The following is an 18,974-nucleotide window of genomic DNA, read 5'->3' on the forward strand; positions in this document are numbered from 1 at the left end:
TTCAGAGCATGGAAGCTTGAACTGTTGGCTGAATGCCCAGTCAGAGAGCAGGGGCTAGCTGCAGCAGAGGGAAAATTGATGAAAGGGGAATAACAAACGGGAACATCTTGTCTTAGTAAACCAGTAAAGAGTTGCTTTGAGCAACACAAAACTGTTTTTCCGTGCTCTTAAAACAAGGATAGTATTTGACTCTGTCCAAAATATTAATACCATAGTAGAATGTTTTTAGGGCATCTACTGTGAATTTAAGGTGTTCTTCCTGGCCGTATCGGGATGGATCAAGACAACATGGAGATTGGATAAAAAAATTATCACCTAACACTAGAAGGAAAAGCATATGTCACCCTTTAAAAGCGAGTTTTGTTGTTTTGGATCAGTGGTTCTCAACCTGTGGGTCGGGACCCCATTTGGGGTCAAATGACCATTTCACGGGGGTCGCCAAACCATGCTGTCCGCCATTTTTTTCCCTTTTCCCTAGCTGTCCTACTCTCTCTTATTGGTGGCCACACCCACTTGGGGGTCACCACAACATGGGGAACTGTATTATGGGGTCACGGCATTAGAAAGGTTGAGAACCACTGTTTTGGATGAAGTGCACAGAGGAGGACTTTTAAACATACGAAGAACGGCTGCAGGACTTGGGTTTGGCTAGTCTAAAGAAAAGAAGAAACAAGGGAGACATGATAGCTGTATTCAGGTATCTGCGGGGCTGCTGCAAGGCAGAGGGGGTCAAATTATTCTCCCAAGCACCAGAAGACAGGACAAGAAACAATGGTTGGAAACTGACCAAAGACAGAAGCAACCTGGAATTAAGGAGAAAGTTCCTGACAGTGAGGACAATTAACCAGCTTGCCTCCAGAAATCATGGGCGCTCCATCACTGGACATTTTTAAGAAGAGACTTGACAACCATCTCTCTGAGATGTTATAGGTTGTCCTGCTTGAGCAGAGGGCTGGACTAGAAGACCTCCAAGGTCCCATTCTATTTCATTCCATTCCATTCCATACAGTAGAGTCAACACTTCTGCTTCTGCGGAATTTTCCAGTTGCCCCCCCCCGCCCCCTGCTTTATTATTATGAGTATGAAATCTCAAGTTAACCCTATTGAATTAATGCTGGTCTATTGTTAATTGTTTAGTTCAGCATACTAAACTTACTTAAGAGGGCTTCCACCGAAAGTCAACGTTGATGCGAGACCGTTTTGGTTGCCGAAGGTCGGGAGGGCGGCTGAGCGGCGCCTTCAGAGCTTCGGCACCGTTTCTTATTTCTCTATTGTACGTTATATATACAATATATTGCAAATGCAACCCTCGGCACTGAACAAAACGTCCTTCGGGAACCTGGGCGAGCAAAGGCCAACCACCCCCTGCCGGCCTGCCCTCCGCCGGCCTCTCGCGCCCCAGGCCGCCCTCATCGCAATGCGGGACAGCCGACGGGGGAGCGTCGCACTTGGGCCGCCCCTTCTCCTTCCCCTCCGCGGAATCCCGGCGCCCCCTGCACGGCCACAGACGGCCCGGCTGCCGCGGCCAAGGCAGGCAGAGCCTCCTCCGCGCTGGCTCCGCTCCTCGGGGACGCTGACTCGGAGAGGCCGAGGGGCGCCGCGCGCAGCCGAGCCTCGCCCACAGCGGGCTGTCTCCGGCCCGGCCTGAGAGGCGAGAGCCCGGCCCTTCCCGGCCCTCTCGCGCAGAAGCGCTCAACCGACGCCGGGACTTACGGTGCCACAGGAGGCAGAGCAGGCGCAGCCCCGCCGCCGCGCTCCGCCACCGGCCCATCGACGACGCCGCGCCCGGGACGCGCCGACCGTCCCTCCTCGCCGCTGGCGCCAGCAGCCGCCCCGAACCCCGCCAGCCGCGGCTTCCCAGGAATGACGCCAGGCGGCCCCGCTCCTCTTCCGCGGAATGGCAGGGCGGGCTCGGCTGGCCGCCACGCGGGCGGGGGCGGCGTCTGCCGGGCCAAGCCCTTTCGCGGAAGCCGGGAGAAGGGAGGCCGGGCCCCGCAGCCCTAGCTGGGTGACGCCGCTGCGCTGGGGCGCGGCGGGAGGACCGAGGCCGCCCCCGGCCGGCGGGCATCCCTTCTCCCGCGCACTCCGCCTGCCGTTCGGTGGCTGCTGGCCACGAGGCGGGCCGCGCTGGACCGGAGCGCCCATGAGGGGGCTACTTGGGCCGCCCCGGACCCTGCCCGGCGTTCCCCAGCCGAACCCAGGTCGGCGAGGAGCCGCCCTCGGTTGCCTTTCTCTTCGGCATAACGCGGAGCAGCCGAGTCCGGGGCTGGAAAGCCCCTCGGGGGTCCGGGTCACTTGGGGCCCCGGGCTGGGTTGCCGGCTGGCGGCCTTTGGGGGGAGCCCCTCGTTGCAGGCGGGCCCGGAGCCGTTTCTAGGGCGCCTGGGCTGCTCTGGCCCTCCGCTTGACGAAAACTCAGCCAGGTAGCCACTTTCGCAGGGTGAATTCAGAGGCCATAAAAGAGCAGGCCGCCTCCTCAGAGGCTTTGCTGTTGTTCCTCTCGTGCAACTGAGCTGCTCAACGATATCTGCACGGCAGAGGGGAGTCAAGGCACCCTAAATTGCAAGGCAGGAAACTGCCTTCATCCTATGCAGAGGATGCTGACCCCAGCCTAGGCTTCTCCCTTGGGAACTGGTGGTGAAACCACAGCTGCCTATGTAGGTCATTTTAATTTCAGGTTTAATTATTTCATGTGATAAGTTATCTGTGATTATTTGGATACACTTAAACAGTACAGACAAAGGTTTCACCTGTCCAGTCGTGTCCAACTCTAGTTTCTTAGCTGAGGGAACCAGCATTGTCCGAAGTCTTCTCCGCAGTTGTGTGGCCAGCATGACTATATGCTGAGAGGCACAGAATGCTGTTACTTACTCACCAAAGTATTAGCTATTTACTCACATTTGCATGCTTTCCAACTGCTACATAAGCAGGGGGCAAGTAACAGGAGTTCACCCCATCATGCAACCCTTGGGTCTCCAAACCAGGCTATCAGCTTTCCAGCTGACAAGCTCAGCATCTTTAACTGTTGAGCCATCACACCCCTATGATGTACTTAAAAGTGGTCTAAAGGCCACCAGTATGGCATAAATGATTATGGTCCATCGCAGTCAGCCATATGTTCTATATGCTATACACAACAATATGAAGACACAGCTGCCATTTTTTAAGCTGATGTTGCGTTCATATGCACTGTGTTCTTTCCAAGAACCCACAATATTTTAACCTGTTCATTTTTTACTACTTTTTCAATGTTATTTTCCTAGCAATTTTTTTATTAGTGGCACATCATAATTTTGGCAACTGGGTAGTGCTTATAATCAGTTAGTATGATCTTGCATGAGCTGAGTATATGATCTGTTTCTTCTGCTTCTTTGCATAATACGCACTTTGAATCCTTTGACGATTTTTCGAGTTTGTGTGTGTGCTTAGAGAGTCAGCATTTTTTGCCATAACCACAATATCAAGCTGGATTGAAGCGGATTTAAGGCACCAGGCTAAAAACCAAGAGGCCCTGAGTTCTAGTCCCATCTTAGGCACAAAGCCTGCTGAGTCACTTGAGGACAGTCACTTTCACTCAGCCCTAGGAAGGATGCAAGGGCTAATTGCTCCCAAAACGTTTGACCAGAAAACTGCAGAGAGCAGTCCAGGCAGTCGCCAGAACAAATAGTGATTTACAGACACAAAACAACCCCAAAACAAGCACATGGCAGCCTGGATTAAAAAACCAGAGCCACCAACAACACACAACATGGGCTTCACTAGCAGACTCGGCTCATACTTTGCAAGGTCTTTGAGGCCTTCGAGGACCCCCATGCCTGTCTCGGGGATGGTGTTCCAGAGGGCAGGGTTGCTTCCTTGGTCCAGAAGATGGCAACATGAAGGCCAGTTTGGAGAGTTGGTGAAGGAGGGGGTGAGTTCTAGTCCTGCTTTAGGTATGAAGGTTGGCTGGGTGGCATTGAGCCAATCCCTCTCAGCCCAATCATCACAGGGTGATTGTTGGGGAGAAAATAGAAAGGAGTACTAAGTAGGTATAACCAAGTGCATAGGTGCAGAATAGGAAGTGCCTGGCTCAAGAGCAGCAACTGTGGAATTAGGTGTCCTGCCTAGTGGATCACCCCTTGTGTATGAGCCGGCCATCTTCTGCAGCGGCCAAAAAGGCCAACACAGTGCTAGGCTGCATTAACAGGGATAGAATCAAGATCACGAGAAGTGTTAGTACCACTTTACAATGCCTTGGTAAGGCCACACTTGGAACACTGCATCCAGTTTTGGTCACCACGATAGAAAAAAGATGTTGAGACTCATGCAAAAAGAGCCACAAAGATGACTAGGGGCCTGGATGCTAAATTGTATGTGGAAGGGTTGTAGGGATTGGGTATGTCTAGTCTATTGAAGGATAAATGGGATCACACCGGGAAGGCATAAGGCTCTTTCCTTGAGCAGAGGGCTGGACTGGAAGACCTCTGAGGTCTCCTTCAGACCTAGGATTCTATGTTCTGTATTAACGTTCACCGCCTTGAGTTGCATATAAAAAGAGCTAGATAAAAATACAATTGCAGTGCGGGCAGGGAGGCAGGCCCGTACGGGTGCTCCCCCAGCAGCCCAGCACGGGCGGAGGGGACCCCGCTGCCGGGACAGTTCCCGCGCTTTCGAGGCCGTCGCTTCCAGACGCCTCCCGGAGCTGCCCTTTCCTTCGCCCCCTCCAACGCTTCCTCGAGTCGGGCTGCTTCTTGCCCAGGTCGGGTTGAGGGCTCTCCTTTCCGTGCCAGCGGAGGAGCCTCCCCGGGCAAGCCGTCGGAGCAGCCGCGCCCAGAGAGGCGACGCGCCCCTCCGCCCGCCGGCTCGGCGCAGGCCGCCAGAGGGCGCTCTGGAGACTGGAGGAGGCGCGCCTCCGAGCTGCCGCGCCCGGAAAGCGCGCGGAAGCCGCGCCCCCGTCGGAGCCCCGCCCCCGCCCGCCATGGCCGCCGCGCAGAACGACGCGCAGCGGCGCTTCCTGCAGGCGCTGCTGGCCCGCGGCGTGGTGGAGGCGGCCGAGGCGGAGCGGCTGCGCCGGCTGTGCTGCCAGCGGCACCCGAGTGAGTGGGGGGCCATCCCCGCCCACCTGGCCCTTGTCGGGGGGGGGGGCTCGCGGCTCCCTGGCCGGGGTCGCCTCCCCGCCTGGCGCGCAGACACCGGCGGAGCTGCCCGGCCGGCGCTCGGGGGTCGCCTCGGCCCACGCCAGGCCTCTCCCCCGGGGCTGCCGCCGCCCGCTCTCGAGGCCGGGGGGGGGTCCTCGGGGGCGGCTGCGTGACGCGCTTCCCGCTTGTGCCCCCTGCCAGCCCCGCGCGCGACCGACCCGCTGGACGACTTCATCGGCGGGCTGAACGTGCAGCTGCAGCCCTTGTCCATGGAGATCCGGAAGGGCTCCGCGGAAGACAGCGGGAAAGCCTACTTCGCCCTGGTAAGGCGGCGCCCCTGGCCCCGCTCGGGCAGCAGCAGAAGTCGGGGGGGGGGGAAATGAGGGGCTTTGAAGCCTTTCCCCCTCCCCAGCGATTGCGGCCCTTCAGCCGAGGAGGGGCTGGCCAGGGAAGGCGGGGGCCCTGTCTCTAGAGCAGTGGTTCTCAACCTGTGGGTCGGGACCCCATTTGGGGTCGAACGACCATTTCACGGGGGTCGCCAAACCACGCGGTCCGCCATTTTTTCCCTTTTCCCTAGCTGTCCTATTCCCTCTTATTGGTGGCTACACCCACTTGGGGGTCACCGCAACATGGGGAACTGTATTATGGGGTAACGGCATTAGAAAGGTTGAGAACCACTGCTCTAGAGGCCTCCGTGCCAGAGGCGGCGCTTGCCTGAGCCGAGCCCCCCCCCGCCCCCCTGCCCCCAGCAGCCAATTCCACCGGGCCTTCTTTGAATCCCAGGTGAATCTGGCGGAGACCGAGATTACCAAAATGGCAAGTGACTTCTCTGAAAACGAGCTCGAGCTGTTCAAAAAGACAGTAAGTATGGTATCTTTAACGAATGCCACGACGGCTGCTGTGGCTACTCGAGAGAAGCGCAGAGATGTTTGCAGCAAAACCAGGGAGGAAATGAGCCAATTCTGCTGACTGCCGGCAGTTTGATCCTGAGGGGCTCAAGGTTGACTTCCATCCTTCTGAGGTCGGTAAAAGGGGGGCCCAGAGTGTTGGGCGCAACAGGCTGATTCTGCAAACCGCCTAGAGTGGGCTGTAAATCACTGTGAAGCGGTATATAAGTGCTATTGTTGTTGCAGAGCGTTCTTCTGGGGCAGAGACACTTGCCGGTTGTGGCAGTCTGTCCGGAGAATCCATGCAGGAGGAAGTGCCTCTTCCCAACTCTGGGCAAAATAGCCTCCAGAGCAGGGTTTCTCAACCTTGGCCACTTTAAGACTTGTGGACTTCAACTCCCAGAATTCCTCAGCCAGCTTCCTGCTCCAGAGCTTGGTTGACATGCAACAGAGAAAGATAACGCAACCATGATTTTTGTCACGTTCTTGTGAGGACCCCCGTCCTGCTCCATCTGCCTTGTGAGGGCGGTCAGCATAGATTCATGGCAGAGGCAGCAGAAACACACAATCTGAGGCACTTTGAGAATACAACAGTGATTGATTTGAATTGGAGTTACTGATGAAAGTAGAGGGATTCTGCTAAATGGAATTAGATAAATTCTGGACACCACAGTAACGCCATTTGTTTAACGTTTACATTTTATTGCGTTTACACGAGCTGGACAGGTGCCTGGCTTAAATCCCTCACATGTGATTGTTCATAGGATAGATTTTAGGAATTGGTTGGGGTAGAAGCTGGAGGCATGTGAACCTCTGGACCATTTATGGGTTCCTTGTATCATTTCCTCCATTCCACAAACTACTGAAGCCTACACTCGAATAGAGGGATGAAATTAACAGAATTCTGAGGAACGTTTGCAAAGGTTTTTGTGGCTAAATGTTTGAGATAATAGATTTCCTATAAAAAACTTAGAGAACTAGCTTTCAGAGCTGGAGCAGTTGAAGGCACTGGCGCCCATGATGTGGTCCAGCTTTAGATCCCCCTCAACCAGAATGTGCCATTTGCTTCCTCTCCATTAATTCTGCTAGAGAATTCTTTGGGAAAGCGAGGAGGAGAGGAGTAGGTGCTGTCTTGTACATCTTCTGTTAGTTTTAGCAACTCCTGGATCTCTAGTATTTTGTCTTGTGACGTGGCCTGAATATGATCTAAATAATGCATGTGAGGACTCCTGGGTGGTCTCTGAGCTTAGTTGTTGGTTGCACTGATGATATCTATGGAGATTCTCAGTCATCCGGGTCATAGTTGTCTCAAAGGTGCTTTTTCAAAAATGGGACTGAGCTGTTTTTTCCTTGAGGAAGACATTTCACTTCTCATCCAGGAAGCTTCATCAGTTGGGATGGTAGGGGGATGGAAGGATAGGTACTGACAGGATGGTGGTGGATTGCACTGATGATGTTCCCTAGTTGGGTAAGGAAACGTCCGCAAGCAAACAATCCAGCTCAGAGAGCACCAAGAACCCCATAGTTAAACTCTGAGCTACAGAGATTCTTTTTTGTTGGAATAATACAAATAGTTGGAGATGACCAATCACAAAAACTTTTCTGGAATGGACTGATGAAGTGGAGGTGGTTCTGCAGGATGTATTCCTGACCTGAAATTCTGTTATCCTTGTTTTTTCTTGAAGCATATCACTAATTTTAGGTTACAGCTATTTTTCTCTTTTCTTTTTTGATCCATGTGTGATGTGTAAGATGGTCTGCAGAGATGAAAATAAAAATACAGTACTAATTTTCCAGGGCTGTAGCCATTATTTATCTATTCCAAGAAAAACACATTAAACTTTTGTGGATGATAGTTTTAGTTCCTACCGAGACAAATCTTCTCCATTGGACGAGGCTGCAAAGCAATTGGAGGACATTCTGTAGGTCTGAGCAGAAATGTCCTTTGGGGAGGGCAGTCCTTAGACTTGGTCCATTTGAGGAAGGGATGCCACAAGAGCGTGTCCCTGGACATTGGTGTGGCCGTGTGGGGACCAGGGATGCAATGGAATCTCACTTATTGTAGGAGTCTTGAAAGTGAAGGCGTTCTGCCTCTTAGGTTCTGTTGGGGCAAGAGAGGCGAGAAATAACCCTTCAGGTCACACCATTCCTGACTGGAAACTATGGGGGCAGGGGGCTGACGCCTAACACGTGGCGCTCCATGTCTGCCCGGGGAAATAGTTTCATAGGTCCTTTGTTTCTGCAGCTGGACCTGATCCTGTTGTCTGGGAATGGCTTTGCATCATCCACCAAGATCTTGAACTTGGCTGACCAGTTGAAGCCAAAGAAAATGAAGAAGATGGAGGTGGAGCAAGTGCTTCAACAGCTGGTGCAGAAGAAGTGGTTGTGTGAGGTGGGCAAGGGCCTCAGAGACGACAGGCACATAACCACATCTCCTGCCCAGGGGGGAGGTGGGGATGGTGGGCTCCAAGGGTGATTGACAGCTTATTTGTTTTACAGAAAGAAGGGGAGTACACCCTGCACATCCGCAGCATCCTTGAACTGGAGCAATACATCTTTCGCCATTACCCGGAGTCTGCCCGGAAATGCCACATCTGCCACAGCCTTTCTGTTCAGGTAACTCTATCAGCCCATCTTGTTGCAGGTGCCAGAGACATGGACCAGCTTAAAAAACCAGTAGTAATTAATGAACTTTCATCAGCTGCAGCTTGCAATAAAATCTGTTAGTAGAAAAAAGGGCTACCAGGCTCCTAATGTTTGTCTACTGCAGACTAACACAGTTGCTGTCCTGCAGTTTCTATCTGTAAGTAGGTTAATAGGCCAAGTTGCAAAAAGAAACCCCAAACCCTCCACATTAAACTGGTCAATCCCTTGGGTGAATTCCTGCCAATTTAGCAACTTTTCCTTGGATTAATTCAGAAGCAGCCTCTCTGGAAGCAGGGCTCCCAGCTCAGCAAAAGTTGGAGGGTCCTCCTCCTTGTAAGTGTCTGTTCTGGAGGCCCGAGTGACACGTCACTCGAATGCACAAGGCTTTTATAATACTTACAAACCACATAATGCATTTCTAGACTCTCCTATAGGGCGGCTGGTAGCGATAGAACAGAGGACAAGCTTAGCCAAGTCACTCTAGGGAGAGCTGCTACAGCCTTGCTTCCCTTGGAGGGAGATGAGGGCCTTAAGATTCTGGCAGCATCGTTTTGTCCCAACCCATCAAAACCTCTGAAGAACCTTAAGGGACAAAGTTATTTACTCAGAGACCTGGGCATCTCCTTGATCTGTACACCTGATTCAACGTTAATGGGACTGCTTCCATTTCAGAGTCAAGTGTGTGAGGATTGTGGAATAGTGCTCCATTGCTCTTGCCTTTCCAAGTACTTCCAAGCGCAACCAGAGCCACGTTGCCCTCACTGCAAACAGTTTTGGCCTCACAAGATTCCAGGTAAAAACTTCAGGGTGGCCTGTCTGCCTGTGGACACGTTTTTCATATAGAGATGAGGGCAATCTGGCCGCAGTATCTGATCAATATGGTTGATTTGGCCTTTCTTTCACTTTAAAGTACTGTGAGACATTATGCTGGAAAATGCAGCCTCATTCAGATCGAGGCTTTTTAGAGGGGACGACCAAATGAAAACAATAACATTTTAAAACGTGGAAAAGTAGCCTGACCAGGGACCTTGGAGCCAAAGCCTTTCATTGAACGAGATGTCCTGCCATCACCATAAAAGTGCTGGCTTTGGGACGTGAGCCAACACACACTGGCTTATCTTCCTTCTTCAGCTCATCCTGCATTTTCTCCTTTGCAATGCAGACTTCCATCCTCCCAGCCACTTGCCCTCAAGTGCCAGGAGAGAGAGCAGGAAGGCCTCCAGGATGGGCTCCAGGCAGCAACAGTAACAGCCGCCACCTTTCGGATGAGACGGAGGAGCAGGTTCTTTCTCTGGGGGCATCTGAAACTGCAAGGGCTTGTCTGCCATTTTTATTGGCAGCCATTTTGCCTTTTTTTGCTTTGAAAGGTGATTGGGCAATTGGCCTGCCACTTATTTACTGCCTATGGAGCATTATCCTCAACATTTCTCCTTTATTTTATAAAGGGGTGCTATCCCACTTAAAGCCAGGATACGCCTGAGCTCCTACTCCACTCACCCAGTGGGCCATCCTTGCCTCTTCCTAAAGACATTTTGATGTTGGCATCACTCACCTTCTCTGAACTGGTGGGACTTGAGTGGGTTGTAGATCCATTAGGGAATTTTAATTTCCTTGCATATTTTGCCCAAGAACCGATCCCTTTGGGACTCCTGCGGGATGACTTGCCTTAATGTTGGTAACTGCAAGTGACGTATTTTTTACTGACAAAATAAACTTGGGATTGAGTATTGCAAAGTGTGTTATTCCAGTGCATTTGGAAATAGGCGGCCTTAGAAGACTAGTGTATTCTGCTTGTGGGTGTGCTTGTCTTGGATCAGCCATGGCTTTCTAACATGGCCTTCTTGGTTCCTCTTGAAACGCCTGTTCTGTTCTCAGGATAAATTAGGACCACCAGAAGCTCACAGAGAAGCTGGTGTCCAGGGCTCGAACATGATGCCAGTAGCTGGCCGGGATAAACAGGACCTCTCCAGGGCTCAAGATACAGTCTTGAAATGCAGCTGCCTTGAACTTAGGGAACTTCTCTAAGTCAGGGTTTTCCACATCGACCTGAAAAGGAAATGGGTTTTTTAGACTAGACACTTCAAGAAGCTTAATAGCCCTCCTTCTACCCTCAGAAGATGGGGAAGGAATGTCTGTCCCTACACACCTGTGGCAAAGCCTTTTTGGGCTACCAGCTTTAAAAATCACTGACAACTAGTGGCCATTGTTTCATAAGTCGCTCACCTGGCTGGTGTTGTGAAGAAGGTGGCCTTCATGTGGATACAGTTTTTCAGACTGATCAGGAGAGAACAGGCGGATATATTTGCGTCCCATCACCTGAAAATGGGAACACAAAAAGATAATTGCCTGTCATGATGGGGAGATGTACTTTGATCACCTACCTGCCCTTCTCTCATTCAGATATTCCAGGCTAGGCCCTTGCAGGGATGGCCCCAGGTTTCTTCACACCCCAAGAGTAGAAGGAAAGCCACTGACAGGACTCTTTCTTCTACTAATTCACGGGGCGAAAGTAGCAACCTGCTGTGAAGGCACTTGGAATACCCAGCAAATATCTCTAGTGCCCCATCAATACTTTGGTCCAATTGAGGCTGTGGGAAATGCATTTTGGGCGGTGCCAGAAGTTGGGTAAAGATGGTGGTCCAGAGCAAACTACTGCCCAAAATATTACGTGAAAAATGACAAGGGGTCAGCATCGCTTCTTTCCTGGCAAAAATCTCTGAAGGAGGTAAACAAACCTGGACCAAGAAATTGTGTTGTGGATCCTGGTGAAGAGGTGAGATGGTCCCGGATGGACCAAACCAGGCATTGATGGTGATCTCCTCTTCCTCGTTTTTGCCCAGGCAACAATAGTCCGGGATGCCAATGTCTTCCTTCAGCTCTGGGATCTGGCGATACCCCGTCAGAAGTAAAAGCCAAGAGTGAGTCTGATTTATTTTATTGCATCATGCTGAGAGCAAGATCTGTAGGCACCTTTCCATTAAAATGCTTAGGTGGCTTATGGGAATTTAAAATGTACACTGTAAAACATATAGTGTAAAAGCACCAGACAGAATGAGAAATAAGATGACACAAGCCTTTCATCAGCATATGACATCAGCTGTATATTATGTATGTAAACTTGTAACTCTTCTCCAGCAATGTTAGGAGGTACTAGGCTAGCACTTTTGTTTGCTGGATCAACCCCATTTGCTCCCCTGAGAGCTGGCAGCAGTTGCTTTCCCTCCATCTGGACAGGACACTTGCCTCTCGTACACGCTGTATATTATACTCCTTTGGCTTGCATATCTCAGAGACTGACAACCAAATTTGGGCTCCACAGTCTGAAACTCCCCCCCCCCCAGCTAGTCTGTGGGATGTTGCCCAAAAGATGTTCAGCCCAACACTGTATGGTGCTCTGTAACAATCCATAGACAAAATTATTTCTGCCTTGGGATCCACCATGCTCAGTCTCAATCTACCATGCTCAGTCTCAATCCACCATGCTCATTGATCCCTTCTCCTTGCTCAGGCTGCCTCTTCAGTAAGAATAAGGAAAAGGGAGTCAGGGCAAGCTTGCTAAAAAAAATTTGAAATAATACTGGATGTAGCCATAACACTCAATTCAATGCCATTTAAACTAAACATGGCTATCTTATACAAATATATTTCCATAGCAAGAAGCATCAATCCAGTACTCCCTATGCAACAATACCAATGGCAGCTTTACCACTGGACTGGGTAATGGACTTTTGCTGTGGAATCTCTGGGCCCTACTTTCAACTCCTCTCTGCAACAAGTGGCAGCAGCAGCAGCCTTCCCCGGTGGAGTGTTTTGGGGCATAGCTCCCATCAACCCAGGCCAGCATGATGCATGAGCTGCATCCAGAGTCATGAAACAAAACATCCAGAGAGCTCCAGGGCGAAGAGAGGTACTGCAGCAGCATGACATAAGATGGCTGGTCTACAAGGGACAAGATCTTCCCCAGTAAGGCTTAATATAGCTGGCTCAGGAATTCTGGGAGTTGAAGTCCACGAGTCATAAAAGAGCCAAGGTTGCCTACCCCTGATCTAGTAGGACCAAGAAAGGCCTTCTCTGTGGTGGCTCCCTCCCTACGAAACATCATCCCCATGAGACAGATTGGCCCCCATTTTGACACTCTTGCAAGGCCCTGAAGACCTGGTTTTGCCAATGGGCAGGGGACCCAAGTGGGATGGAGCCCATTAAGTGGTTTATCTGACTTTTGTTGCCAGGAGACTGAGAGATTTATTGCATTTGTGGTTTTTGTATTGGGCTTTTATCCTTGTAAGCTGTCCAGAGTCATTGAGACTCAGTTGGGCAGCCATATAATTTTTCATAAATTGGAGGTGGGGGAGGGTTAGGCATCTGACATCTTTTTTTATCAACAGACCTCCCTCTGTAAAGGGTAGCTGAAGGGGGCATGAGTCCTTTTGCCCCTGAGAACACACTCTGGAGTGTGATTCAGGGCAAAGAGAACCTCTGTTTTCTAGGATCTGCAGTAATTTCCGCATGTACCTGGTCGAAAAGCTGGTGCTGAGCAAGGTATCCATTGGGATTCTGGAATGAAGAGGCAGAAGAAATAAACTGAGTCATGTAGAACAACAAAGGAGACAAAAACATTCTTTATTCCCGTAAACACTGAGCTAGACCACCAGCGCTGCCCTCTCATTTTCCATGAAGAGGTGCTCTCTGTAACTCAAAATCTTGCAATTGAGCCCACACTACTAAAACCGCTGCTACCATACCTTTCGATCACAAAATATTGCCAGGGAGACTTCCCCATTAAGTTAGCAAGACTGATTCATTTCCCTGTCCCTGGGACTTCCCTGAACAAAGAGCTCAGACCTCCTGCTTGATGTACTGGCTGATGAATTCCCCGACTGTCATGAGGTTTTGGGACCAATCCTGGTCGGTGTAGCGAGCACCCAGCTCCACTGGGACGGTGCGGTGGCCGGCCAACTGCAGGAGATAATCCACGCTGCCGCAGGAAAAGCCAAAGGTTGGAACGAGAGATTTCACCCGCCCCGCTTCCTCTACCTCGTTACAGATCTTTTCCCCGCTAGGGATCGCGTCCAGGCTGCCCGGGCAGAGGGAACGCGGAGCAGCCTAGGCGACCGGCGGGACCCTCACCTCCACTTGCGCAGGCAGGGCCAGTGGTCCACGACGCCCTCCAGCACCAGCGGCGCCCCGGGCAGGAGGAAGCGCTCGCGGAAGCGCTGCAGAGACGGGCACCGCAGCCGGGCCACCGGGCCGCCCTCCGCCGCCGCCTCTCCCTGGGCCGGGGGGCGCTCCGTGCGCGGCTTCTGCGAGGAGTGGAGAGGGGTCAGAGGGCGATCTCCCCTCCCCCTCGGGCCTCGCTCGCCCCGCCGTCCTACCTTGCAGGGCGGGCCCTCCGGGGCGGGCAGCAGGCGCTGCAGCAGCGCGGCCAGGCGGGCCAGCTCGGGGCCGGGCGCGCCCAGCAGCAACCCCAGGTCGCAGGCGCGCAGGGCCTCGGCGCAGGGCCCCCGCGCGCGGCACAGGCAGAGCGCGCGCAGGAGGCAGGCGTGAGCGAAGAGGCGGCGCCAGGCGCGGCCCACGCGATGCCAAGGTCCCTCCTGCAGCCGCTCCCACGCCCAGTCGCCCAGCCGCTCGGCCGCCCGCAGGCAGGCCTCCCGCGCCGCCGCCGGCCACCCGCCCGGCGCCTCGGCCTGGCCCAGCAGCGCCGCCGTCTCCCTCAGCAGCGCCGCCGGGCCCACGCCCACCTCGCCCGCGTCCAGGCCCGGCCCGGCCCGCGCGGCGCGCAGCACCTCCGCCGGTTCCAGTGCCGCCCAGGCCGCCCCCTCAGTCGGCGCCCCGCTCATGGCCGCCCGCCCGCCCGCCCACGATCCTCTGGCCGGGAGCGGCGCCCACATCGCGTCACTCCGAGGCGCCGCGAGAGCTCCGCGCCTGCGCAGACGCTCGCTTCACCCCCCGCGGCTCGTGCGCGGCGTTACCCAGCAGGACGCTAGGGGGCGAGCTGCTGCTAATGAGTCGCTGCGTGGGCGGGGCTGGGCGGCCCTTAATGGCGCTGCCGCGAAGTGGCAGGGGAGGAGCTTTCGGCAAACTGCAGGCCCAAGCCCCGCCCCCCGTGGGCGAGTTCAGCCGGTGCCCCGCCCCACGCAGCCGCGGGTTGAATTTCGGACTCGCCCTCACGGCCGGGGCGGTCAGCGGGCGTCGCCGGGGGTGGTGCTCGTGGCCCAGCGTTCGTCCGGCGGCCCTTTCAAGTTTTTCTCAACCGTGGCAGTTTAAAGATGCGTGGACGTCAACTCCCAGAATTCTGCTATGTCGGTTTGGGAATTCTGGGAGTTGAAGTCCACCCATTGCCAAGGTTGAGAAAAACTATTCGAATCTATTACGGCAGTGTTTCCCAAACTTGACAATTTTAAGGCATGTGGACTTCAACTCCCAGAATTCCACAGCCAGCAACGCTGGCTGTGGAATTCTGGGAGTTGAAGTCCACATGCCTTAAAATTGTCAAGTTTGGGAAACACTGTATTACGGTATTATGATTGTGCAGCCGACCGAAACAGCTGCAGCTCCTGGCATCTCTTGCGTGGAGCTCCGGGAAGAGAAAGGAGGCCCTGCGGAGCCACCTGCTCTCTGCCGCCTCTTGCTCGGGAAGGCCGTTGCGAAGGCGCTGGGGAGAGCTCTGCGTTAAATGAATTGTGAAACAAAAGTCTTGCTTACCTTGTCACCTTTGGCCGCCGCTCCCGATGACTGGCTTGTAAGGTTGGGAGTTTGCCTGACTGGCTCATGGCAACGCCCGCTTTCCCAAGGGGTATATATGGGGGGTCCACTCCAAGCAGGGGGGGGTCTGCCCCTTTGGGACTTGCTTCCCAGTAACCGCTTTATTTGCAAGTAATCCGCCTACGTGGTGGGGGTCATTGGGCCTGCACACCAGGTAAAAGGACGCAAGCTTCCTGGGACAGCCCTTCCCTAGGGGAGCCCAAGCTACTGCTGGGTGTTGCCAGCAGACACCGCCCTGCCCCCTCCCTCCCGCAGTGTTGCAGTGTTATGGTTGGCCTTGATTTGCCAGATGTTAACTGCTCGGGGTTATCTTAAAGCTACCTCTGCCCTGGTTGCTTCAAGGCATGGTCAGCTAAGGGGGTCCAGAAATGGGGCTGAAGCTGCGATGTCCCGGAGCTGCTCAAAAGGTTCAGAATATCTGGAGGGTCCTCTGCTTTACTTGCTCTGCCCAGGTAAAGGTGCTGCCGAGAGAAGAAGCAACTGCCCTAAGTAGGCTCCTCTGAGGGGAGCATGTGCAGTTTAGGTAACTTGGTGGCCTCCTTTCCCATCCAAGAGGCTCTGAAGAATTCCCTTCTGAGAATCAAACAGCTTGATAAATGCCCAGTCTGCAAGGTTAATTGCAACCTACTGGATGTCTTTCAACTTCTCATAATTTGGATCAGATAAACAGTATAGTCCTGTATATAATTTGTGTTTGTGGTACTGGAGTGGTTTTATGGAAGAATCTGGACTTCTAGTGTTTGTACAATATTAGATTTTATCTAGAACGTTATTCCAGTGTAAACTTCCATTTTGTTCCTGTAAAATTTAGGCCTGCAGCAACACTCACAGGCCTCTGAATGTTGAGGTTGGCCAGTTAACCAAGGTCTGGCACTTTTTAAGTTGGGCAGCAAGCATGGCAAACTTTCAAAAAATGGTAGGCTTGGGTTGACCGGTCTTTCTGGCCACTTTGAAGGCAGTGCCTGGGGCTGGCTCTCCCACCCATGAGACGTGGGTTCAGTGCTGGGATCCAGTTCATTCTGCTCAGTGGCTATCCAGAAGCCACCCCTTGCTTTCATCCTGCTCCAATAGGTTTTGATTACTTTTGAAGCCCTGAATACCCTTCCAGATATATGAGGAGTCATATAGCCAACCTCCATACCTGTCAATACCCATTTATTCAGAGAGACTCTTGGTGATTTTCAGACACAACAGCTTATTTCTTCTGCTCCAACCCTTGTGTCTGTGTATGTGCATACCTTGGAAGACAAAAAAATCTACCACAATCTTAGCAAAAATTTAAAAGGCTTTCTTAGTGGAAAAGCAAGGCCTAAAAGCAACAATTGTGGCTATCACTCTGGAATGGCTCTGCTTAGTGTGACTGATGGCCATGCTCGCCCTTCTTAGCCTTGCTTTTCTACTCCAAGAAAAACCAGCTTGCAAAGCAGTCTTCAAGATCTCAGTGCACGCATGGGCATGATTAAAGCTTCTAGACAGAACAGGCCAGAAAGCAGGAGTCAGTGTTCTGCATTTACTTAACCCCAGTCTTTTTGAAGAAGTGTTCATGTTGCTTTGTGAATCCTCAATCCTTTTATGAAAAGTGTCCCCACTCCATCTTGTCCCAGATTGGAAAGTCAGATTTCCAAATACTCTGGGACAAAGTGAGGTGGCTGAGAAAGATAAGTGGACGATGGTGGGAATTGCTGTGCACTGTGTCTGAAGGAGATGAGTCTAGTGGGAACTAATTTAAAGAACAGACCTGCATTCCCCTGAATGTTGTTTGATCCCTTGAGGGTCTCTGCCTTCAGGAGTCTCCCTTGGCTGCGTTCTGTGCGCCATGGAAGCGAAGGTTTTGGTATTCTCTGCTTAATAAGAACAGAGACATCGGTGGTTGGAAAGAGCTGCTCTGAGAAGTGGCATCTGACTGTGTGGTGTCTTCCCCAAGGCTGAGTAGGTTACTAGGTCAGGCCCTGGCCAGCTCTAGAGTCTAAAGTAGACAATGCAACAATCACGAAGGCTCAGTAGATATAATTTCCAGAGTGATTACTTAGCATCCATGGTAGAAATTGTTCCCCTCAAATTAACATTCTTTTTTTCACAGACAACAGCTGGTTCACAGCTTGAATGCAACAGCTAAGATAAATTAAATAAAAGAGGCAATAAAATTCAAACCTAATTTAATTTGTGGTACATGCAGATGCTGGCAACACTTTTAAAATAAAACAAAATATGTGAATGTCAGCAAACTCCAATAACTGCTTGGTTCTCATTACTGCAGAGGTCACAGAAACAAAATAAAGCAAGATTAATGTGGCAAGGCCCAAGAAAGAGTGACTCTCCTTGAAGGACCAAGACTTGTGAATTCAGGAAGACTATCAAGCTTAGAGTGACATCTCTCCTTACGGAACCTGTGTTTGTTGTTCCTGGAGAGGGGTAAAGGTGGTGGTGAGAATGAGTATACCTAATATTTTATTTATATCATGGCTTTCTATTTATGAAGCTGTGGTTTAAGTTAAGCATCATTTCAGATGGAGAAACATTTGCCAGTCTGGGTGCTTGAGTCAGGATGAGCAGAGTTCCCAGTATATAATGATAGCATATGTTGACTTTATGGTCTTGGGTTTTAGCAGCATGTGCTGTTTTTTTGTGTTTCATTATTTTTTTGTATACTGCACTGAGTCATGTCTAAGTTGGACAACCATAATGATCCTTCAAATAAATAAATACACCTACACAAAAGAAAAATAAACAATTAAAATGATTCTTTAGAAACAAGCTCAGAGAAAATGGAAAATCTTTAGTACCAAATCATGGGACTCTACTGAAGTTGATCTGGGCTACCGTTGGGATGACTTGTGGCAGCAGCTTTCTTGCTAATGAGCTTCTTTTAATCAACAACAAGCCCCTCAAATACTGGAATATTGCTATCATGTCACCTCTGTTTTTTCTTTTCTTTAGACTAGCCAAACCCAAGTCCTGCAGCTGTTCTTCATATGTTTTAGTCTCCAGGCCTGTGATCATTTTAGTTCCTCTTCTCTGAACTTTTCCCAAAGTCTCAACATCTTTATTGTAGTATGGTGACCAAAATTGGCTGCAGTATTCCAGATGTGGTATTGATTCATATTTATAATGGTCATAGTGTTCCAGGGTCATGTGATCCCCTTCTGCAACCTTTTGACAAGCAAAGTTAATGGCAGAGCTGCTGGTGGCCAAGTGCTAAGGCGGGACTTCCTTTCCTCCCTCCCTTCCCTGCCTCCCTTTTTCTCATTCTCATCTCCTTCTGAAGGAAGAATTTGAACCCCCCCCCATATTTTCCCTCTTCCATATATTGATCAAACAAGGAAAGGCCTCCAGAGACAGAAAAGACAAGCTGCTGAGTGAACTAGCTTAAAAAGGCACATTCCCCTTTAAGAATTAGCTACTGGCTAGAAAGGAAAGTAAGGAGCGTAGCTGGCACTTAGGGAAGAAAACAAAATGTAGGTACTGGCTGCCGGCTAAGGCAACCTCCCCAAATGGCTCCATTCATAAGTAAAGGAATGCTACAGGCAAAATCCATTCAGGAGAAAAATACTTCAAAATCCCTTG

At 51.5% G+C, this 18,974-nt stretch overlaps 3 protein-coding genes across 3 annotated transcripts in view; 1 reads left to right on the forward strand and 2 right to left on the reverse strand.

Annotated features, from left to right (window-relative positions):
- IL4R (interleukin 4 receptor) overlaps positions 1-1,993 on the reverse strand; it is a 44,696-nt gene extending 42,703 nt beyond the window's left edge. Inside the window, exon 1 of the mRNA XM_039349650.1 lies at positions 1,714-1,993. Within this exon, the coding sequence (XP_039205584.1) occupies positions 1,714-1,771 (58 nt within the window). The 5' untranslated portion in view covers positions 1,772-1,993. The remainder of the gene's footprint in view (positions 1-1,713) is intronic.
- Positions 1,994-4,912: 2,919 nt separating this feature from the next.
- NSMCE1 (NSE1 homolog, SMC5-SMC6 complex component) lies at positions 4,913-10,377 on the forward strand. The gene is made up of 7 exons (XM_039349653.1): positions 4,913-5,073; positions 5,317-5,438; positions 5,899-5,976; positions 8,248-8,394; positions 8,502-8,618; positions 9,321-9,441; positions 9,811-10,377. The coding sequence occupies exons 1-7, from the start codon at positions 4,956-4,958 to the stop codon at positions 9,894-9,896; spliced, it is 789 nt and encodes a 262-aa protein (XP_039205587.1). The 5' UTR covers positions 4,913-4,955; the 3' UTR covers positions 9,897-10,377.
- On the reverse strand, positions 7,792-14,491 carry KDM8 (lysine demethylase 8). The gene is made up of 8 exons (XM_039349651.1): positions 14,021-14,491; positions 13,776-13,948; positions 13,491-13,623; positions 13,161-13,202; positions 11,384-11,533; positions 10,872-10,964; positions 10,201-10,694; positions 7,792-8,103 (listed from the first exon to the last, which is right to left on the reverse strand). Exons 1-7 carry the CDS (start codon positions 14,483-14,485, stop codon positions 10,530-10,532), a joined length of 1,221 nt encoding a protein of 406 aa, XP_039205585.1. The 5' UTR covers positions 14,486-14,491; the 3' UTR covers positions 7,792-8,103; positions 10,201-10,529.
- Positions 14,492-18,974: the final 4,483 nt, after the last annotated feature.

This window comes from Crotalus tigris, unplaced genomic scaffold (genome assembly GCF_016545835.1).
Source record: "Crotalus tigris isolate CLP2741 ecotype Arizona unplaced genomic scaffold, ASM1654583v1 scf7180000018301.7375997, whole genome shotgun sequence".
NCBI lineage: Eukaryota > Metazoa > Chordata > Lepidosauria > Squamata > Viperidae > Crotalus > Crotalus tigris.

Bases quoted from the DNA above. Each gene is read 5' to 3' on its own strand.
- NSMCE1 (XM_039349653.1), top strand. From the start codon at position 4,956: ATGGCCGCCGCGCAGAACGACGCGCAGCGGCGCTTCCTGCAGGCGCTG. The intron at 8,619-9,320 runs GTAACTCTATCA...CTTCCATTTCAG, and splicing joins GCCACAGCCTTTCTGTTCAG to AGTCAAGTGTGTGAGGATTG. The intron at 9,442-9,810 runs GTAAAAACTTCA...TTTGCAATGCAG, and splicing joins TTGGCCTCACAAGATTCCAG to ACTTCCATCCTCCCAGCCAC.
- KDM8 (XM_039349651.1), bottom strand. From the start codon at position 14,485: ATGAGCGGGGCGCCGACTGAGGGGGCGGCCTGGGCGGCACTGGAACCG. The intron at 13,949-14,020 runs GTAGGACGGCGG...CACTCCTCGCAG, and splicing joins CGGAGGGCCCGCCCTGCAAG to AAGCCGCGCACGGAGCGCCC. The intron at 11,534-13,160 runs GTACATGCGGAA...GGGTATCGCCAG, and splicing joins AGCACCAGCTTTTCGACCAG to ATCCCAGAGCTGAAGGAAGA.